General features: G+C 39.0%; 1 protein-coding gene across 2 annotated transcripts in view; it reads right to left on the reverse strand.

Annotated features, from left to right (window-relative positions):
* PIEZO2 (piezo type mechanosensitive ion channel component 2) overlaps positions 1-20,102 on the reverse strand; it is a 297,287-nt gene that overhangs the window by 124,020 nt on the left and 153,165 nt on the right. For both annotated transcript variants that reach the window (XM_027650978.1, XM_027650979.1), the window contains exon 5: positions 10,787-10,949. In XM_027650978.1, coding sequence (XP_027506779.1) covers positions 10,787-10,949 — 163 coding nt within the window. The remainder of the gene's footprint in view (positions 1-10,786; positions 10,950-20,102) is intronic.

Here is a 20,102-nt window from a genome sequence, read left to right on the forward strand (position 1 = left end):
CAGAACCCCAGCAAATACCAAGCTGACTTCCCAAGTTTTCCTTCTAAAACTGCAAAAGTCTGTCTGGAGTTGGAGTTCTTCAACCGCTCTCCTCAGTTTAAGACAAGCTAGCAAATGGGGTTATCAACAACAACCATAATACCCCACATAGCTTTTTCAGAACAGATGCATGTTGGTTTGTAACTTTTCACCTGGAATTATCAATGATAGGCTGTGCAAGGATTGCCTGGTTTCAGAGACCCAGGCTTTGCACCAGCATAATACGTGTAAGAGGTGGGTTAAATTCCTCATCTCTCTTCCCTATCTGCAAGTTCTTTTAAGGATAATACCATAGTTCTTAGCCCTATTCTGTCTGTGTCATTCATGACCCAGTTAATGATTATTTCAGTAAAAAGACTATGACATTTAAACAACTATAGATTTGACTTTTTTTTGTGTGTATAAACAGATTGGTTTGTAAGTCAATATCCAAGATGAAAGGCCATGTTCCTTTCCTGAAGAAGCTGAAAGGCCATGTTCCAGCATATGTCAAAAAACCAAACTTTGGATTCCCCCACTCTCATATTCACCACTCTCTAGCTGGATTATCTGGGCCGGCTTTCCAGTTTCTCACATTGAGCACTTCAAGTTGCTGAAGGCAGGCAAACAGTGAACAGTTTTTACATCCAACATGGTGATAATGTGCTTGTTGTTTTAACACTTTCAAAGGATTAAATAGCCATACAAGTAGGCGCTCATCACAGAACACCATTACTCCAGTCAGACTGTTTTGCAAAGCTCTTTTTAACTATGTGGATTAGTCTAAAGCTACAAAACCATGTTACATAGGTTACAGTTAGAAAAATACTTTTACTTCCATAATAAATTACCTATTATGCAATTACAGGATCCCTGTGGATGCTGATTAAATCAAACAAATTTCTCCATTCAAGGAGTATAGAGCATTTGTGAAGCTGTAAACATGTGTTTCCATGACCTTTGCTCTGCAGAGCAGGGCCTCAGGACTTTCTATAAACAAACTAAATGCAGTTTAGGTTTTTTAGCAATCATGTGGAAGTCCCGGGAGTATTTATTGTACAACACTTTTTTAAACTGCCAAACTGAGATAGAGAACAGGCAAGAAAACAGTACAGCTCCTGTGGCAGCTATGGCAGCTACTATTGTGGCCAGGGCCAGAATGTCCATTAGCTACTTTGGGGGCTGCTTGTTCAACATCCAAATTTTAAATGTTTCATCTGGTACAGTATAAACACTACTACACAGAGATATCCTCTAGTCACAGAGCTGTATTTACTAACAGGAAGCCTTAATTCTAACCTAAAACCCATTCTTGCTTCAGTACACTCTTTGCTTCGTACCTATGGTTAATGGTATTGTGTCTGAAAACACAAAATTGCTCCTTTATTGACTTTTCAATTCTAGAGGACACATAAATTAAACCCTTCAAAAATTCAAATAATGACAGCAGCACAATTTAACTAACCAGAATTATTACAACTAAGGATATGCAAGCCTCAGAATGGACACAACTTCTATCCCTGTGAATACATTGCATTAATTATCGAGACCTCTCAAGCATGCACTGCTAAGCTCACAAGAGTAAGTTCTCATGTGAGTTCAGGTGCTCCTTCCTTCCTGTTGGCTCATAAATGCTGTAAAAATAGCCTCTTTTCAGTATTTTGACATTTCCTCACAGCCAGAACCTGTAAACAAACAGAGAGGAGTGAGAAAATGAAAGCTAAGACTGAGCGAAGTTCACCAAGCCTTACCCAAACAGCTACAGGTACGTAGGTTTGCCAGGAGGACAGAGTGATACATTTTGGTACATCATGTGATTTATTGCAGGTGATACCAGAGATGTGCTATCATGATCTACATTAGCTTGAAGGTGTGTGGTTTGCTTGCAGAACAGAGTTGCAACTGCTTTGCAAGGATACGAGAGTAAGCACGCCACAACACAAGCCTCATGGTCTCTCTCCTTCTGCCAATGTTAATCTTCATAAGAACTTTTCTAGATGTAGTATCCCAGACCTCAGCACAGACTACTAACCCCTGCTGCTGACAGCCACACTAGTTTCTTTAAAGTGGGCTGGATTGTCTTCATGCTTCCCCACAGTTTATGTGCCCTGAGGCACACACTCACAGCACCCTGTTAACACTGCTACTGTAAAACCGTGATTCTCTCACTAAAATAACACTTCCTGTAACTATTTCTTTCCCTCTAATCAGAGATCATATTTTTATTCCATACCTGTGATAAAGCATCACAGATACTATTTATCAGACATCTTTTATATGACTGTTCAAGCCATTACTATGACCAAGTTTCTGAACTACCTTCTCATTTCAAAAAACCCATGTAATGAATGGTTTGGCTTAGGAATGATCTGAGATAAGCTATTTGATTCAAATATACCAGCAGAACAATAGAAATAGACTCTCCCTCTCATATTGTTTTAGTTCAATTGCCTCCATCATAACTAAGCTGCTGCAGTCAACCTATCATTATGTGACCGAGTTCATACTTTTAAGTTTGCTATAAAAACGTCTTCCCCGTCCCAAAAAAAGGTCTCCAACCTTTATCTTTAAATATGAGATACTTACAACAGTAGGAGGATTTAATTTAAGTACTTGCCTTTAGAAGCTGCACATACATACGTGCATCTAGAAAAAATAATCAAAATAACACAGTATTCTTCAGTTAGACACAGCTGTGAGCGCAAAAGCCGAAAAAGAAATCTAACCACTACTTCTTTTATCATCAAAGGAACTGCAAGCCTTTAATGTGATATAAATGATTGTGGTTTTAACCTGCAGTCAATACTAAACCATGTTAAGGCAATCATTTATTGAATTTCCAATTTTGCAAGAAAGTGTAGAAGAACTCCACTGTTGTTCTGAAAGCATCAGCATGTGAGAGAGAAGCAGATGTCCCTGCTTTTCCTGCCACAAAATAAATTCAAACATTTCCACATAAACAATTACCACATGTAATTCAGCTTGATCCCTACAGAAATGGGGCTGCTTAGCAAGAGTATCTCTCTAAGGCCATCTTGTGCAAGGCACATGGGATGCTCAAAGGGAGTTAAGGCTGGTCTACAGAAAGCCAGAGGGGAACACCACGGTACATGTGCGTGGGATTGTGAGGGAAGGGAAGGTTGCGGACTGCAAGCCAGGATAGAAAAAGAAAACCGTCTGACTTCAGTGAAAGACCCGGCAAAATGAGCTGAACTAATCAAGTGTGAGACTGTAATGAACATTTTGGTAGGTGTGACATTAATGAGATAGAGCCTTTTTGGAATTTAAACAGTTTATTTTAATAATTTATATTACTCAACTGAATTACTGGAGAGAAAAATCCTAAATTAACTTTAAGTCATATAGATCTTAATGAAAAAAATTATCACTAATACATCTCAAGTGTGCTAAAGCTTGGGTAGTATTAGATAAATTTATCAGTGATGCACTATCAGAAATAACTTTCAATGTGTTTGTAGTGTTTTATAGTAATGAATGACATACATACACTTCCGCAGTAAAATCTCCTGTAGGAAAGAGTCATTCATTACAAAAAAAAAAGATCAGCTATTTACCGGAAGCACATAGGGACAGAGGCATTAAGAGGAAATGAAAAAAAATTAATAAAGAAAAGCACAGTTCTGAATCATGATAACAGGAAGGCAACTCATTAAATCCTGCATACAATAGATATTGTACTGAAAGAGCCAAAGATTCTTTCACTTCCCAATGTACCCATTGCACCTGAGCAAACACCAAGTGATTTCAGCACAAAACTCAACTTGGCCAATATGGAAACACAGTTTCACATCTTGACTTCAAAAAGCTGTCAGGCATATAAGCCAAATGCCAAAGAGAGAGGAAACTCACAGGCAGAGTTTGGTGGTTTGGCTTGGGATGATTAAACGCGTTTTTTCACTGAAAAGGAAATAGGAAGAGTTGGGTTATGACTATAAGGCACAATTCAGTACAAACTCTAAATAAGCTAGTACAGGTATACAAAGCCACATAGCACCTATATGGAGTAATTCCTGGCTCAAGTAATATACACATTGTACCATTATGCACGTTCCTAAGAAGGACGATAAATAGCCCAACCATAGTGCTGTGGTTATTTTCAGTATTCCCTCAGCTCATACTGAAGTGGCTTGTGTACTTCACCAGTACCACCCTGAAGAATTTCAGATTACTGGGATGAACAGGAGAATGGGACTTCTAATCTACAAGAGGATCCAAAATTACTTGTCTTCTTTTGTCTTGCAGACCAAATTTTAAGGAAAGATTCTTTTTTTCTTTCCCCCCAAACTATCAGAGCAATAAATGCTAGAGAAGGAAACAGTGTATTGAAGCAAAAGAGCAGAAGAACTAAAAGGGTTATAATGCAGCTATGAATACACATGCAATCTAAATTAGATGTTTTCTAACCACCAGAAAAGCAAAATTACAGAACGGGGTCGTTTCAGTAGCAATGGGATGAAAAAAAGTTGCCCCGTTTTCAAGACAGTGCTTCCTACCTTCCAAAAGGGAATTGTGTGATACAGCTGCCTGCAATAGCAGCAGATTAAATTCTGTGACCCAAGAGATTCCTTCTTGTGCTATGTTATTCATCACTTAGGCTGTCCAAAGGCACCAGTATTCCAGGATTTTCAGCTCCTGGTTAATAACTGTATCTCAAAATTTGGAATGAAGAACTGTTATTAACCTCAGTGAAGAGCTGACACAAGAAAAAATGCATCATGGGATGTTTCTAACCGAAACAGGACAGGTGCACACTAAAGTTTCATGCCGAACAGGCTAACAGCATTTGGTGATACATAATGCACTGCACTATGTAGTACTATGTAGCTGTAGCCTGCTGCACTGTAATTACATATTTGTGTTAAGACTTATCCAAAGACATGTGCATCAAACCAAGAAGCTAATGTAACTTGTAAACTTTTGACCCTTGTTAAGATGAGATGCATTAGAATTGTTACCGAGGGAGGCAGCTGTATAAGGTCTGGCAAACTTCACCACTACAAACATCAGGAGCAAAGAGATAAGGGAGCCTCATCTACCCATTTTGAACCAGAGAAATAACGTATTAAATCCTACTTACACCATGTTCAAAGCACACTAAGACCAAGCAGGTTTGGACCAGTTCTCCAGAGGTCAGAACCAAAGAAACAATTATAACCAGTTGGAAAAGGTAAACCAATGCTGTGCTAAATACAGATGACAATGAGAAAAAAAAAAGATGAGAAATAAAAGAGGTGTCATCAGGGAGCTCAAAGTAGCATAAAAGTTCCAATCTTCTCTAAGAAGTTCTTTTCCCACAATATTTCCCACAATAGCCATAATTTTCTGTCTCTGAAGAGAAGCAATTATTGAAGGAGAAGAAGTTGCATATGGGAAGACGATGTTTAGAGACATCGGGGTCAAAGGGTTCCACATCAATGAGAGCTAATCAGGTCAGGTGAATGTTTGATTCTGGTAAAATCAAATTAAATTAAGATAAACACAGAACAATAAATCATCTTAGGAGAAATAAACCCATCACAGGCTTTAAGAAAAATGTCATGGTCATGTAGACAGGGTCATGGACACCACTGTAAACTGCTCAAAGGAGATCTCTGCATCTGAAGGAATGAAAAAGGGCAAGGGTTTAGCAACTGCAAAGACTGGGACATCAGAGCTTTCTCAGAGCTGTGCTCTAAGCTAAACTAATTATCCATATTACACAGGACATCCAGGTAGGTGACACACCAGTAGAATTGTTCAAACCCCAAATCTCTGAACCTCATAACAAATGTCATAACATTATCATTTAAATCTACAATAAGACCTTGCCTGAAATGCTGAGAAACTGATAATCCCTGTAGCTCAAATGAATATTGCAGATCTATAGCTTGTTCAGAAAAAAAACATAATTAACATGACAGAAGAAATTGGAAAAAAAAAAGAACAGAGATTGTTTACTTTTAAAAGGACAGATATGGAAGATAATAAATACATTTGATTTCCCTTAAACTATCTCACTCTGTTTTATAACATGTAATACAAGAGACCTTCCATAAAATTAAACAGTGTTAAATTCAAAATAAAATCAGAGAGTACTTATTAAATTCTGGAAGTCCTTGCTTCATGACGCCACTGAAGCCAAGAAATTAATGAGGTTTTAAAAGGGTCTGGGTAATTATATGTTTAACAAGATTATCCAGAATAGTTATAATTATAAACAACTTTTTTTTGGAAGGGATTTGAAACCACATGTTTTAGGATTAAAGTCATTCTTGCACTAGGAGAGAGCAATATAAATTTTAATGTTGGAGATGGGAGAAAAAGGGTATTCTCTGACATGCTGCTGTCCTTATTCAGCAGGGACCAGGTACTTTAAGGATAAGGATACTGGTCTAAATGGGCAATTTCTAGGATAGAATGTCCTTGGACAAGGCATGGGACATGTGCACTTCTCAGAGCCTGTCTGTTCTCTCCTGTATGTATAACAGTTACACTTGGGAGTCCTGGACCAAATAAGAGCTCTCCATGTACTATGTGCCCGATGTAGGCATATGACAAATATGCCACTGTTTAGAAAGACAAAGCTAGGAAAATGAGCATTTTTATTGCTTCTATGTGTCAAGGGACAGAGAAGCCGAGAGAGAGATGAAGTAATAGACTTGAGGACACAAACCCAGTTTGCGGCTGAAGTGAGAATGATGCTAGTCCTCTGATTAGAGTCCAGTATCCTGACTCCAGGTCAAGCTGTCCGCACATTCTTCTCAAACTTTAGTTTATTTTAAAATTATTTCCTCTTTTTACTTTGTTTCCCTTTTGAGATCCCAAACAAATCTCTGCCTTCTGCAGAAAACAACAGGTGTGGAGGCTCTGGAACCAACCTTGCCTCAGATTATGGGACAAAGAACAGACCCAGCGGTCCTATTTGCTTTCTAGGAGATCATGGATGAGAAACAAGCTTGAATAGGCAAGGCAGCAAGTGGGAGGAAGTTGCATTGAAGACTACAACTGTTTTATTCAATTAAGATCCACACCTTTTCTAAAGTTTAAGTTGTGCAGTTGCAGAGGAGTTTCCTCCCTGCCACTGTCACTTAAAGCATTAGGCAATTCATCCACAGATTCAAGAAAAAGCCTCTTCCTTTCTAATACCTATCAGACTGTATATACTGTATCTGTATTTTGGCACACAAACCACCATCTGCACCAAATCAAAAATGTCATACTTTCAGCTGCAGCTGGGAGTTAACTGTTCTTTCTTATTTTCTTCCACCTTTTACACCTTGTGACTGGTATTTTGCTTTTCGGCATTTCCAATCCGGGCCTGTCTCCAGCTGAATTCACCTGCTTTAAATTTTCTAAGTCCTAATAAAAAGGCCTGCAGACACGTTTGCTCCAAGTGTGCAACCATTTAGGGGTGGTAATGAGTTGGACTGCAGCCTGGTATCTGGCAGACCTTCCTATTTCATGACTCACTGTTAATTAAAACCACACTCTTTGCTTATTGCTGGGATAGCATTACTTACAAATAATTGAGAGTCTCACCGCCTCATAGCTTCCTCCCCCCACTTCTGTTCTATAGAATACACTTTTGTGATGGAGTTCTGTTTCCCTTAAAGTTGGATGCAGCGCAATGAAGAAAGACATCCATTTTTCAATGAACCCTTGTTGTCCTTAATTTGGATTCTGATACTTTTTCTTGTTTTGAATTGCATCTCAATCCATGGGCAATCTGATCCCTTGTACTCTCTGCCTGGTTTCTAGAGGCTACTGCCATGTTGAAATACAGCACATAACTGAGTATCACAAACTGCTACTCAACTCCAGGCATTTTTATGGTATGCCCATATATTAACTGAAATGTGATGGGTTCACACAGACCTTTGAAAAGGTTAGTTTTAGCAAATTTAGTATTTCACTCTACCCTAAAGCAAAGAGCTCTGAGAATCACTCAGTGTAAATAATTTAATGCAAAAAAAGTAAAGCTTCAAGACACTCTGCTTTTGTCTGGAATTCACAGTGCTGATTTCTTGATTTGTAGAACCATCTTTTCTATAGGCTAGGCATCTAGCAACCTGAAAAATTACCTCTCTTATGGCTCTGCTAAGCCTGTTTAATCAGCTGATGCATTCTTAACAAAACCTTGTACCACGAATCTCTGATGACTGGTGGCAAGGACTCTCAGCCAAAGCTCTTCAACTCTAGAGTTGGCTACGGGGCTGGTTCAACAAACTCAGGACTATTTCACTTGAAGGCACAGTACCAAGCTCAACATTTTTCCTGAAGTGTCTCTTTGTAGGACAGTTGTTGCTGCAACTCATTCTGTGTTTTCTAATTCAATGGAGCTACAGCATCAGTAACAAGCTGCAACAAGATACAGCCATAGGCATCAGTCGGTTAAGGCAGAATTCGAAGGACTGGTCACTTACTTAGTCTTCCCTTTTCCAGTGTACTCTATCAAGGAAGAATTGAATATTATGTGAAATCTACACAGTTTGGACTCATTTTAGATCATGCCAATATTCTCCCAAATGCAGACACTCAGCTGCATGCTCTGCATATGCATTAGGTTCCTTACAGTCAGTCCTGCCAAATACATATTCCTAGCAGATTCAGCTGCTTCTCCCGCCTCCTCCTAAATAGCAGAAATGATTCCAGGATGTTATGTGCAGACATCTAGAAAGAGAAAACTGAAGTTTGCAAAAATATGTTTAATAGCTATTAATTTTCCACTCTCCATTTCACTCAATCTTTAAAAAACAAGCAGGTTGCTCTGATACAGATTCACATTTCAGTTGTGAAGATCAGAATTCTCTAAAGCATTTGGGATCACCTCACACAACAGAAAATATTACCCCTTTTTAAAAAAATATACCTGTGTTGGAGTTTTTGGTGTCACTAAATCTAAACACAGCTGCTGTGTTCACTAAATATTCTGTTATACATACAGTTTACAGAACATAAATAATATGCACTGGATTTTGATGTGAAAAAGTCAAATGTATTTACACATATTTCTATTTGCCTAATATTAATATTTCTTTGCAGTCAGACTTTTCTTCTCCTTCTCACTCTTCCTTTGTGGAATAATTTTGACTTTTTAGTTGCACTGGTGGATTGCCTTGAGGTAGCAAGTCCAGGATAGCCCAATAAAAAGCTACACTCCATGTTATGTAATTAGTGTTTGTTAGCTCAGTTTTTCCCTTGCACTGTAGGCAAACAACTGTTGAACCCTGCCTGGAAGCCAGCACCCATCCTCTCCAGTAGACTGAGCTCCCTTTGACCCACTCTCCAGGCTCAGGCTCATCTCTGAACCAAAGAAGAAATTAATATCTAAGCATCATCATAGAGGTTCAGAGGAACCTAACCATGGCCTTCTATTTTTCTTCTGAGTTTCTGCCATCAGATTACTCCCGTTTTATGAATATGCATGCTTTCTTTTCAGGAGATCAAGGGCTTCAAAAAAGTCTGTTAGAGCCCACTTTGGTAAAATGAAACTCTTTTAAGAGAAGCACTGAACACAGACCATGCTAATAAGCTACACTTCTTAATACTTCAGACATCTCCACTTCTGGGTATAGCCCAAGGTTCTGGCCTGCTGCTAAATCCATTTTGCACAGCTCTAATGATAAAGCAGATTCAAAGCTGATAAAACCAGGTTCCAGGAGACACAAAACCTTGCATACGTTCATCAGATCAAACCTACAAGTCCTCCAATGTGTAGTTAAAAAGCTGCAGCCTTCAGGCAATCCTCAGTTGCCAGGAGAGCCCATAAGAATTCCAGCTGCAACTGAGTATAAAGCACAGTCCTGATACTGATCTCTCATGTGCTAGAAACCTGACCAGCTTCTGGCACTGCCACAATCCAGACAACATGGCAACATGCAGAGAGGCCTCTTTTTACTCTATGTAGTGGCACCAAAATGGGCAACTGATCCCCCTAAATATTTTACTCATTTCAATTTCTGTTTGAAATGAGCAAGTTGAAATTGTCTCCCATAAAAATGGCATTTAGAGAGTAAAGAAAAAAACATTCCACCCATGTAAAAGAAGACAGAAAATGAGACCCAGGGCATGCTAGACAGTCTGATAAAAAACATGTTAAGATTAGTAGCATGAATTTCTCTGGACCCTGGGCTAAATTCCCACTGTGGTTTTTTATATTATAAACTTGTTTTCCCCTTTCTGTGGATTTTTCTGCATTCAGTATCTCTGCTATTCTTCTTCCCACTAGTAAAATACACAGCAAACACATCAACACTTCCAGCTAAGTCATTCCCCAATATCATCCTCAAGCTCACTCAGTACAACCACAGTTTTAGGTAACTCCTTCCATGAACTTAATACACAGTCTCTCTTCCTTTCTCTTAAGAGTAGTTTCTGATAGTCATTCAGACACTGCTGTTATTCTTGGATAAAAAATTTGGAAGTAGGGATGCTATCTAAGAAACTGCAGCAGAACAACCTTGGCAGACTTAAACAGCAGCTCTGGTGAAGAAGAACTTGTGAACAACTTGTCATGATTGTTTCTTAACTCAAAATGACTTGAAAAATCCTGTAGCATTTCACATTCACCTACCGCTTTTCACATTCCGCTTTGTTTTCTCAAGATAATAACTTTAGCTTTTCCACTTTAAAACCAATCATTTAGTTTCCTGAAAGTAAGTTCACTTTTTAACATACCCAGTCCTCATGAAACCATTTCAGAACACATCTCAGACAGAAATGCCAAAGCTCACTAAAAGCCATACAGATAGAAGTGTGTATTTGATACCATTTCCTCATTTTCAAATTGCATGTTGCACTGTGCTGCATCCTCGGTTACTGGCTTCTGAAACATGTTGCGGCAGAGGAGCCATATTGTCAGACTAGCAATGAACATCCCAATATCTGGTACAAATAGTCTGATCACGTTCCCAGCATCTGCTCCTTTCACACTGTATGGGATGAAAAAAAAACAACAAAAAAACAAAGAAATATTTATTACTTCTAATGACATTTTCAACTGGAACAGAAATTTAGCTCAAGGTAAAGAAAAATAACCCAAACCCCCAACAATAATAAACCTTCACAATATGGGAAGTATGAAAATGATCAAGGAATTCCGGACAGACAGATATTTTTGCTCTCCAGAAGTACAGAATAAGTGATTATTTGCTGGGAGCTCGCATACTCATATTTTAGTGATACTTAGCACTTTGATTAACCCAGTTCTGAATCAATTTTGTTGAGAGCAATGAAGGAATAACTTTCAAATTCATCAAGGAAGATTTTGGCTGAGTACCTAGAAGATCCATGTGTATGAAGCACAATCCCTTTACTGGAATTCCATGCAAAGACAACAGCATACAGATCCACCAAGGACAAGGATGTTCACCCAGGCAAGACAGCATTTATGTCACCCCTATGTGAGTCTTAATCCTACTTCCTACTTCCTTCCTTCACAAAGAGGAATAACCAGAAAGTCCTTAATATTTTAACATGTTTCATTATGTTAACTGCTAATACATTTTATCCAACCAAACTACCTTAATACCTTTTTGGGTATTTAAGCACTAGTATTTAAGTACGAATATTTAAATGCTAATTAATGTGTTCGATCCCTGCCAAGAAAATCTTTCTTCTCCTCTGAAAGATTTGTATGTAGGGAAAAAATTGCACTGTTTCATTGTGCAGATGTAATTGTTTATACTAGGAAATAGGACTTTACGGATTTGGATGTGGTGGCTGAATTTGGTTCACTGTTAAAAGGGAGACCTTGGATTCAGGTTTAGAGACACAACAAACAGTTTATTAAACTGCAACATGGACATACTAGACTTTTAACATTTAATGAGAGGATATAATCTTAATTATTTGAAAATGTGAAATTAACACATTTTAAATATGCAGTTCCCATTTTAACTTTTATTTTTTTATAAGGCTTTCTGTCTGTAATCAGCTCTGATGACAGCTGAGGCATCTGCATAGTTCCTTGGACATAGGTGAGTGCACTAGGCTAGCTCTTCATAGTCTTAACTGGTAGAAAACTTAATTCGTTGTTTTATAGATGCAAGGCTCTTACTGTCACTGAAGATTAGCTAGACAAGGCTGCACTTCGGCAGCAAATGGTAGTAAAGTACATGTTTAACAAACCTAACTCCCAACAACTGCGTACCCAGGTTTCACAATAATATTAATGAATTTGTTTCAATAATCCTGGTCTTTATGCTGAAATCTGCCTATTAAGGCAGTTTTGCTAAATATCCGGTAAAAAAAAATCTGAGTTCTTGATTCTGAAAGTTTCACTTCGGGATTTTTTAGAAAGAATTGAAATACACCCTAATCTGGTATTAATTAATGTAAGAACAGTATAAATTTGCTAGTCTTCTACATAATACTTCTATATTTGATTTTTTTCTGTACACAGGTCTAGCATCTCATCAAAAATTAATTTTGCATTATTTCTGAGGTCCTTCACATTCAACCACTCACATTCAAACAAATTAAAAAGTGGTAGCCTTCAAGTACCAGCACTTCTTATTTGCACCACGTTCTCCTTCCTCACATTGTACTCCCATGGAGCCACGCTGGGCCTTCCTTCTTGTATCCTACACCCCAGAACCCAGGAGACCCCTGTGGGAGCTCTGCCTCTGGTGCAGCTCACATTTCTTTCCAAACCAAGTGCTTCTGATCTTTCAAAATCATTTAGCATGTTGTTGTGAAAGATGTAAGGTACAGTTCAGGCTAGCAATAGAGAACCTGAACAGTGATACTTAAACACAGAGCAGGGAGAAATTCTGCACATGAATAGTTTATTCACCAAAATCAGTCACAAATGTATGCTGTTCCCATTTCCCCATGAAAAGGAAAACAAACTGACCTCAATGTGAGAATTAAAAAGAAAACAAAAGATCACTTGAAAATAGAGAAATGTATATTCTTCTGCAAAGCAGAATAATAAACTGCTTTACTCGACCCCAAGCAATCTGCTCCCCAGTTTTTCACAGCAAAAGCTAAAACAAAAATCAGTTATTCCTACTTGTTATCTCTGGCAGTACAAAAAAAGAATGGTAAATACTGCAGTCATTCCACAAACATTTCTCACTTTATTTGAGCATTCATACATGGTCATATTTTGCATTTGATAACAGTCTATGCATTGTGCTCTTTGCTCCAAAAGAGGCTTTCAAACTACGAAGTTAAAACAGAAGAACAGGAAACCTATTCAGGAGATCTCACAGAGCAACAGCTTTTTTTTTTTAATCCCTGTAAGAATTACAGTGTACAATGAATTGGTCATAGCCCTTGATCTGCAACTAGTAAAGCATAATTCATTCATCTAAACTAAATCATTTACCTACAGGGCAGCTTTAATTGTAGTAGACGTTACTGACTAAAACTTATAACTCAGCCAGAAACACATTCTGAAATGTAATTACAGTAAATGGGAGCTTTAGAATTATTTTCCATGTCTTTCCTTCTTTCTTATAGGATGTAGAAAAAAAGAGTTAGGGGTTTGAAATTGTTTTTCTACCTTTCCTTGATCAAGTAAATCAAATTGCACACAATATTTTAAGACAAGGGACTACTACAAGTTAGGGTTGCAAAAGTAAGTTTTGTAGGACAAAAGGAATTTTATGACTTTTGCATCACTATGTGAAACTATTTTATCATATCAACAGACTCCTAATAGAGCAGTTTCCTCATCAGATAATCTGTGTTCCTCTGCTGGTTTCAGTTGTATACTTTAAAGTTACTACTTCAGAAAGGGATCATCCTAATTTTCTGTGTTTATACAGAATTTTTCTAGGACATTGTGACCCTGCTCCATTCCTAAAGTTCATTGATTCTAACAAAACTAAGCAAAATTTCTCACTTTACCTACACTGAGAATAGAGTTAGCTGTGGACATACAGGTTAAAACCATTCTTTTACTTGATGTACTCTCACTAGTAGTCAAACAAAACCACAAATGCCAGCATAATTTAAACATTACATTCTTGTTTGGTGCTCTAGAATTCAGCATTTCAGTTTTCTGAAATTAAAATTTAAATTTTTTGCCTTTCTAGAATAACTGTTTCTCACAAATAACAATTATTCATCTCCTACTGAATGCACAAAGCTTTGGTGAGGTGAGGTATTAGTACCTTTCTTTAGAATGGCAGACACATTAACTTCCTCTTTATTTCAGGTTTACAGAATAAAACCAGAAAAGCAGCAGAGCTAATAGAACTCAAATTACAATGCCTTCAATAGGAAAAAAAGGTAAAATATATAGCAACACATGTGTAAAACACCATGTATAATATATAAAAGTCTTCAAACTCTAAATATTTAATATTTTGTTACAAATACACAAAAATGGGAAAAAAGAACAACCAGTCGTTCTTAAAGAGAAAAATTAATTCAGCATCAGTAATGTATCACAATGTTAAGCTTATGTTAAACGATAAATTAGACAATGCTTGCAGATTAAAGAACTGTAAAAAGCTTGATTTTATATTGAATACTGGGTAAACAAAGTATTTTAAAGGTTATTTTTATTGTAGTTTTAAAAACTTTTCAAAAGTCTTATTCATGCATACTCATCTTTCCATACATGCACCAGGTTCTTTCTTTTTTCCCTTCATAGGTTTTCTATAGCATTTGTTTATTTTTTAATTAATTTAATAAAACAAAAAAGGTAATACTGAGTTAACAGTTCACCAGTGATAAACTAAGGAAGAGTGCATAAATGCTAATACTTTCCATTCATCTCGTTTGGTCACTGTAAAACATCTAGTATTTCTAAGTGGATCTAATATTTCAGAGTGCATTGCTGTAGACGTTTACGGTTGAATTCCCATGGGCCTCAGAGGCAACTGTAATCACTTGGATTGGAGGCAAAACAGACCCAAGAATCGTAAGCATCACCCCTGGAAACATGGACTGGCAGTATTACACAGGTGCTACACAGTGTTATGAATGATTTGTTTGTTATCACCACTAAGTATCCTCTTTGTGATACAAAAATAGCAGAAACTTTTGAGGGTACCAAAAGGCTACCAACCAGATGGACTTAGAGACGTGCTTGCTGATCCTTGCTGTTGGAACTGGATCTTGGGGATGGTAGCAGCTAGAAACTACTTAAAGAGGTTCCTTGACCTCTCTCAGTTTGAACTAGGAAAGAAATGTTTGCTTCTGTACTTACTTTGCTAGGAAACTCACACATAAATTATCTGGGTCTGAGGACTGCAGACCTGGTCTGAGCCACAACTAGCACTTCAGTGAACATGGATGCTCACAGTCTGTAGTCATGCTGTCATAACTTGTCTCTGCTGGTTCAAAAGACAGGTTACATATGATGGTTCACATGGCAACCTTGACATCACATTCAGGGCAAAGCTTCGCCGTGGGTAAAGTACAAGAGTTGCCGAGCCCTGGTAGGTCTGCCTTTAGGCCTTTCTTATCTCATGTTCACCCACAAATTGAAAATTAATTATGTTACAAAAATAAAAGACAAATTTAGTAATATTAATATCCACATGCTCACTCTTACTCCTGCACTGCCTTAATGTGACTGTCCAGTTTCTGCAGAGTATGCCATGTGTTTTACTTAAAATATCTGAAGTTGCACTTTCAGAGAATATTGGTCATGCAAAGTAAATGTGTGGGAGGAAGAGGGAAGCAAAATTGCATAGAAAACTACTTATAAAAATATTTAGCATGCACTGACCTACCCAACATACAAGTTCAAAGGGCTCCTGATGTATTCGTAAGATCTAAATCACTGCTTACAAACTATGTCTGCATGGATTCAAAAACCAAAAGTAGACTTTGCTTTTTCAGGAAAGATACTTTGCAGTGAAGAACACACTCTGTATTGCAAAAGTGCTTAACCACGTATTAACCAAACATTTGTTTTCCAAACACTGATATGTATACAGAGAGCAGCTATTTGAAACTAAACGTACATTGCCAAGATTTTGGTGCCTCACTGCTTGCATAAAACATTCAACATTAAGAAATTACGGATATGTGCAATATGTACAACATTGGTTCATGGCACTTTTTCTTCTTTTAAAGTACCCATTGTTTCTTTTTGTTCACTGATCTTCTAATAAAGGTCAAACTGCAGCTTGCCCAGGGCAGCACGCAGAAGACATAAAACTCAGCAGGGATTTAGCAGCCATCGGACAACGCGCTCAGCTGCACCACTGCCAGACTTGTGACAGCACAACATCCAGCTTGCTTTGCCCGTGTCCCACAGCTCCAAATGTGGAGCAGGACTGATGTTGCACAGCCAAGAGGAAGTGAGTACAATCCCTTCCACACCCGCGGTGCTGTGCATGTCAACCCCACAGCATGGTGGTGGAAATGACAAGCCCATGGTAGTGGTTTGAACCTTGTTTTCCCCCAGAGGCTGAAAAAAAGTGGTAACCCCCAGGGGTGGAGACCCCTGGAAGTTTTGAAGTTCTGCCCAATGAGCACTCCTGCAGAAATGAAAACATATCACAAGCACCGGAAGAGAAGAGTTGTAGTTTGGTTGGTAGAAGAAGTAGCCATGTTGTGGTAGAGCCACGAGGAAAGGGGCCCGGAGCCCCTCGGGGCCTCTGGGGCCCCCCAGCCCCAGTTGGGAGCTACAGAGACAGAGTAGAAGCGGCGGCAGTGTCCAGAGACTCTGGATAAGAGCCAGGACAGATAAGAACTGAACTGGAGGAAGCAGCAGAAGGTAGCAGAAGAACCACGGAGTTCTGGGGGTAGGAACTGATACCAGACCCCCCCAAACTCCTTTAAGACCTCCTGGAAGGAGGAAGATGATGGACTCTTACTTGAAAGAGCCTTGAAGTGCAGCATGCACTGCAGAGAGGAGCTGAGAAGCTCAGTCGTCCTGAGAGCTGAGCCGGGACGGTGTGGGAGGTTGGCCTTGGAGGCCCTCCCTTGCTGCAAGCTACAAAGAAGCTCGCAGCCTGAGACAGGGCACAGAGGCCCTGCAAGGAGCTTCAATCTCCTGGAGATACCAGACCGTCACGAAGACCCCCTGCGTCTTTGTGATATGACCGTGGTGGAGCGACCTTTGTCTGGGGTCAACGAAGCCCACGGAAGACCCCTTTGCCTGTGTCAAGGGGCCGAGGGGGATACCCCCATCGTGAGTGCTGGCAGAGATCCAGCTATCAGCTGCTGCATGCATGAGATGAGGAGAACCTGCTGCCTTAGAAGAAGCTGCCGCCCTGAGAGACTGGAAAGGATCTGTCCTTCTTTCCCTCCTGGACTTTTATTTGGAGGGGAGAGGAGATCTGATCCATTGTAAATACTATATGTCATGGTAGAGATAGTTGTGATCGTGTGTATAATGTGTTATAGTATTTATTTGTACAGTCATTGTAATATATTCCCTTTCCCCCATTCTAAGTCTGGTTGTGTTTTGTCTGGAAAAACCCATCTCACATTAGGTTGAGATGTGAGAGGGGGGATGGAGCTAGAGAATTGGATTTTGGGGCTATCTCAAACCATGACACCCATCCACAGAACAAATTGTTTCAGGTCAAAATGGGAATGTGATCCTATGTGGAGGCAGAGCCAAAGTGAGCAGAAGAGACCTGAGGACACTTCAGCTATAGATGAATTTTGGTCTTAAATCTTCAAAGAGACTTTCTGTTGCAATTATGCATGCTTTTCACACATGCTTCTCACACATCGTATAGGGATTTGGCTAAAGTACTAATTCAGTATTCGTTGATCACTGTAGAACGTTCCCAGTTAATGCTCGTAAATACTCAGTGACTGACAGTAAAAGTGTTTACATAAAAGTATACAGATACCCATATGTTCCACAGTATCTATGACTAAAAGAAAGTGGTGTAAAGTCTGAAGCAGGCTGACATTCAGTGATTATTTCAAAACATATTTACTCTCTATATCTGCAGCTTTCATTAGTTGGAGCATGAACAGATCATCATTTGAAACTACTTTACATTTAATTCTATAGGTAGTATATAACATACTCACAGGACGTTAAGAATACATCTAGATTTTGGTGCACTTCAATTCTACAGCATCAAGTCAAAAAAGAAGAGCAGTAGAAATCAGTGGCAAACTAAATGCCCCAATGCCATTAGATGTTGCTTTTTATTTTTCTCTAAATGGAGCCTATGACACAATCCCTGGGTTGACACCCCACATACATGTGGGAGGAGAGAGTACTAGTTCCCTGCACTGTTTGATGCTCAATGGCTTGATGAGTTGCCACCAAAGATCTCTCTCAGGTGTAGAAGGCAACTGTGGTGTGTTCTGCCAATGTGGGAGACTCTTACCTTGCCTAAACATTGGAAAAACCAGCATTGCTTAGATCCAAATTGGGCAAAAAGGAGATGAAGTCAAGTGTTCATGCTTTTACCTCCAGGCTGGATGGGTGCCCAGTGTTAGCCCACTCCAGCAGCCTGGTCAGACCTGGCACTGGTACGTTCATACTCCACTGGCCACAGGCTTCCTTGCATTTCATGTGCCAATTGCTATTTGGAGACCTCACGTGATTTATTCATGAACAAAACCCAACAAAAACAAAGTAAAACACAAATCCAAATTGCTAAGCATGTGTCCTTGAGAGTTTCTGGATACTAATTGCAATGCTGATTGCTTTCCAGATTAAAAGAAAGACTGGCTCACATTCTGCTGCTGGTGGGTTTACCACTGTACTGCTCCCAGCTACCACTGTACTGCGGGAGGCTGGGCTGTGCCAAGAAAAACACTGACAGCAGTCTCACAACTCAAGTGCTCAGACAACGCAGGCCATAAAGTATCTTCTATCAGATGTTCATTTCCTTTGAATCCTTAGGTTAAATAGCATGAGAAAAGTTATCTGAAATTAATTTAGCTGAAAAGAAAATAAGCACAAGGGGTGGTAGGAAATGAGCAACCTGAAAACTTAAGACAAACTGTTGGATAAATAAGATTCCTCCTGAATGGAGATGACTTCTGAGAGAGCCTTATGCCAATGCTGAGACAGCCTAGACTATCAGATCAACATGACACAATTACAGGCTTCAGAGGCACAAGGATCCTTCTATTCCATGATACTCCTTTACTTGTCATAGTGTTCGTTGGTCTACAGGTATCTAAGTGACATAAGATTGCTCTTCTTTTTGCAAAATACCTAAACTATTGTAGCATGCTGTTAGAAATGACATAGAGTAATAATCACACTGTTTTCAGCTTTTAGTTTCAATGTGGTAGAAATGAATAATTTTCTTGTTAAGTTATTAAAAATATCCCTGTTCTACTTCAAGCTTCATTCCCGTTTAGTCTCATTGGGCTGCTGACTGCACATATGCTGCAGTTGTTAGTGAAAAGTAAATTTACTATTTGATTTACGTCCCTTGCCTCAGGATCTCTTATTGTCTCTCTGGTTTTATCTAAGCCCCACCTGTGCACATTATTAAGTCTTTTTGTTTGTTTAACCACTGGTGTCACACAAAAAAGGTTAAAAGCTGCCATCATGGGATTTGGGCATTCTCCTGTCATAAATGTACAGCCGATATAACACCCTCGTGGCAGAAGCTGGCAGAGAAGTATCAGAATGAAAACAGGCACACTGTGTTCTGCTGACATTTGCTAGATTGACTGACTGCCTTCCACAGTTCTCTCTCTTGAAAATCTAAGTGTCTGAATAGAATAGAATAGCAAACAATAGAATAGAACAGAACAGTTCAGTTTGAAGGGTCCTACAATAATCTTCTTGTCCAGCTGCCTGACCAATTTAGGGCTGACCAAAAATTAAAGCATGTTATTAAAGGCCTCGTCCAGATGTCTCTGATGGGCTGACAGGGCCAAAGTCCTCAGAAGCTCCTTACAGGACATTCCTTCCAGCTTTGTTGCCCTCCTCTGGACACATTCAAGGACCTTAGCATCCTTCCTAAATTGTGGGTCCCAGAACTGCACACAGTGCACAAGATGAGGCTGCACTGACATGGAATACAGGGGGAAATACTAGGCGCACCAGTCTCTTACTTTTTTTCTGAAAGCACTGATTTTAACTACTGTTATCTTCCTGCCATAAATGCCAATGTTATCTACCTTAAAAATAATCTATTTATTTGGTTTCAGACCTCTGGCTGATCATACTAACGAGA

Source organism: Corapipo altera, unplaced genomic scaffold (assembly GCF_003945725.1).
Source record: "Corapipo altera isolate COAL_440 unplaced genomic scaffold, ASM394572v1 24, whole genome shotgun sequence".
Lineage (NCBI taxonomy): Eukaryota > Metazoa > Chordata > Aves > Passeriformes > Pipridae > Corapipo > Corapipo altera.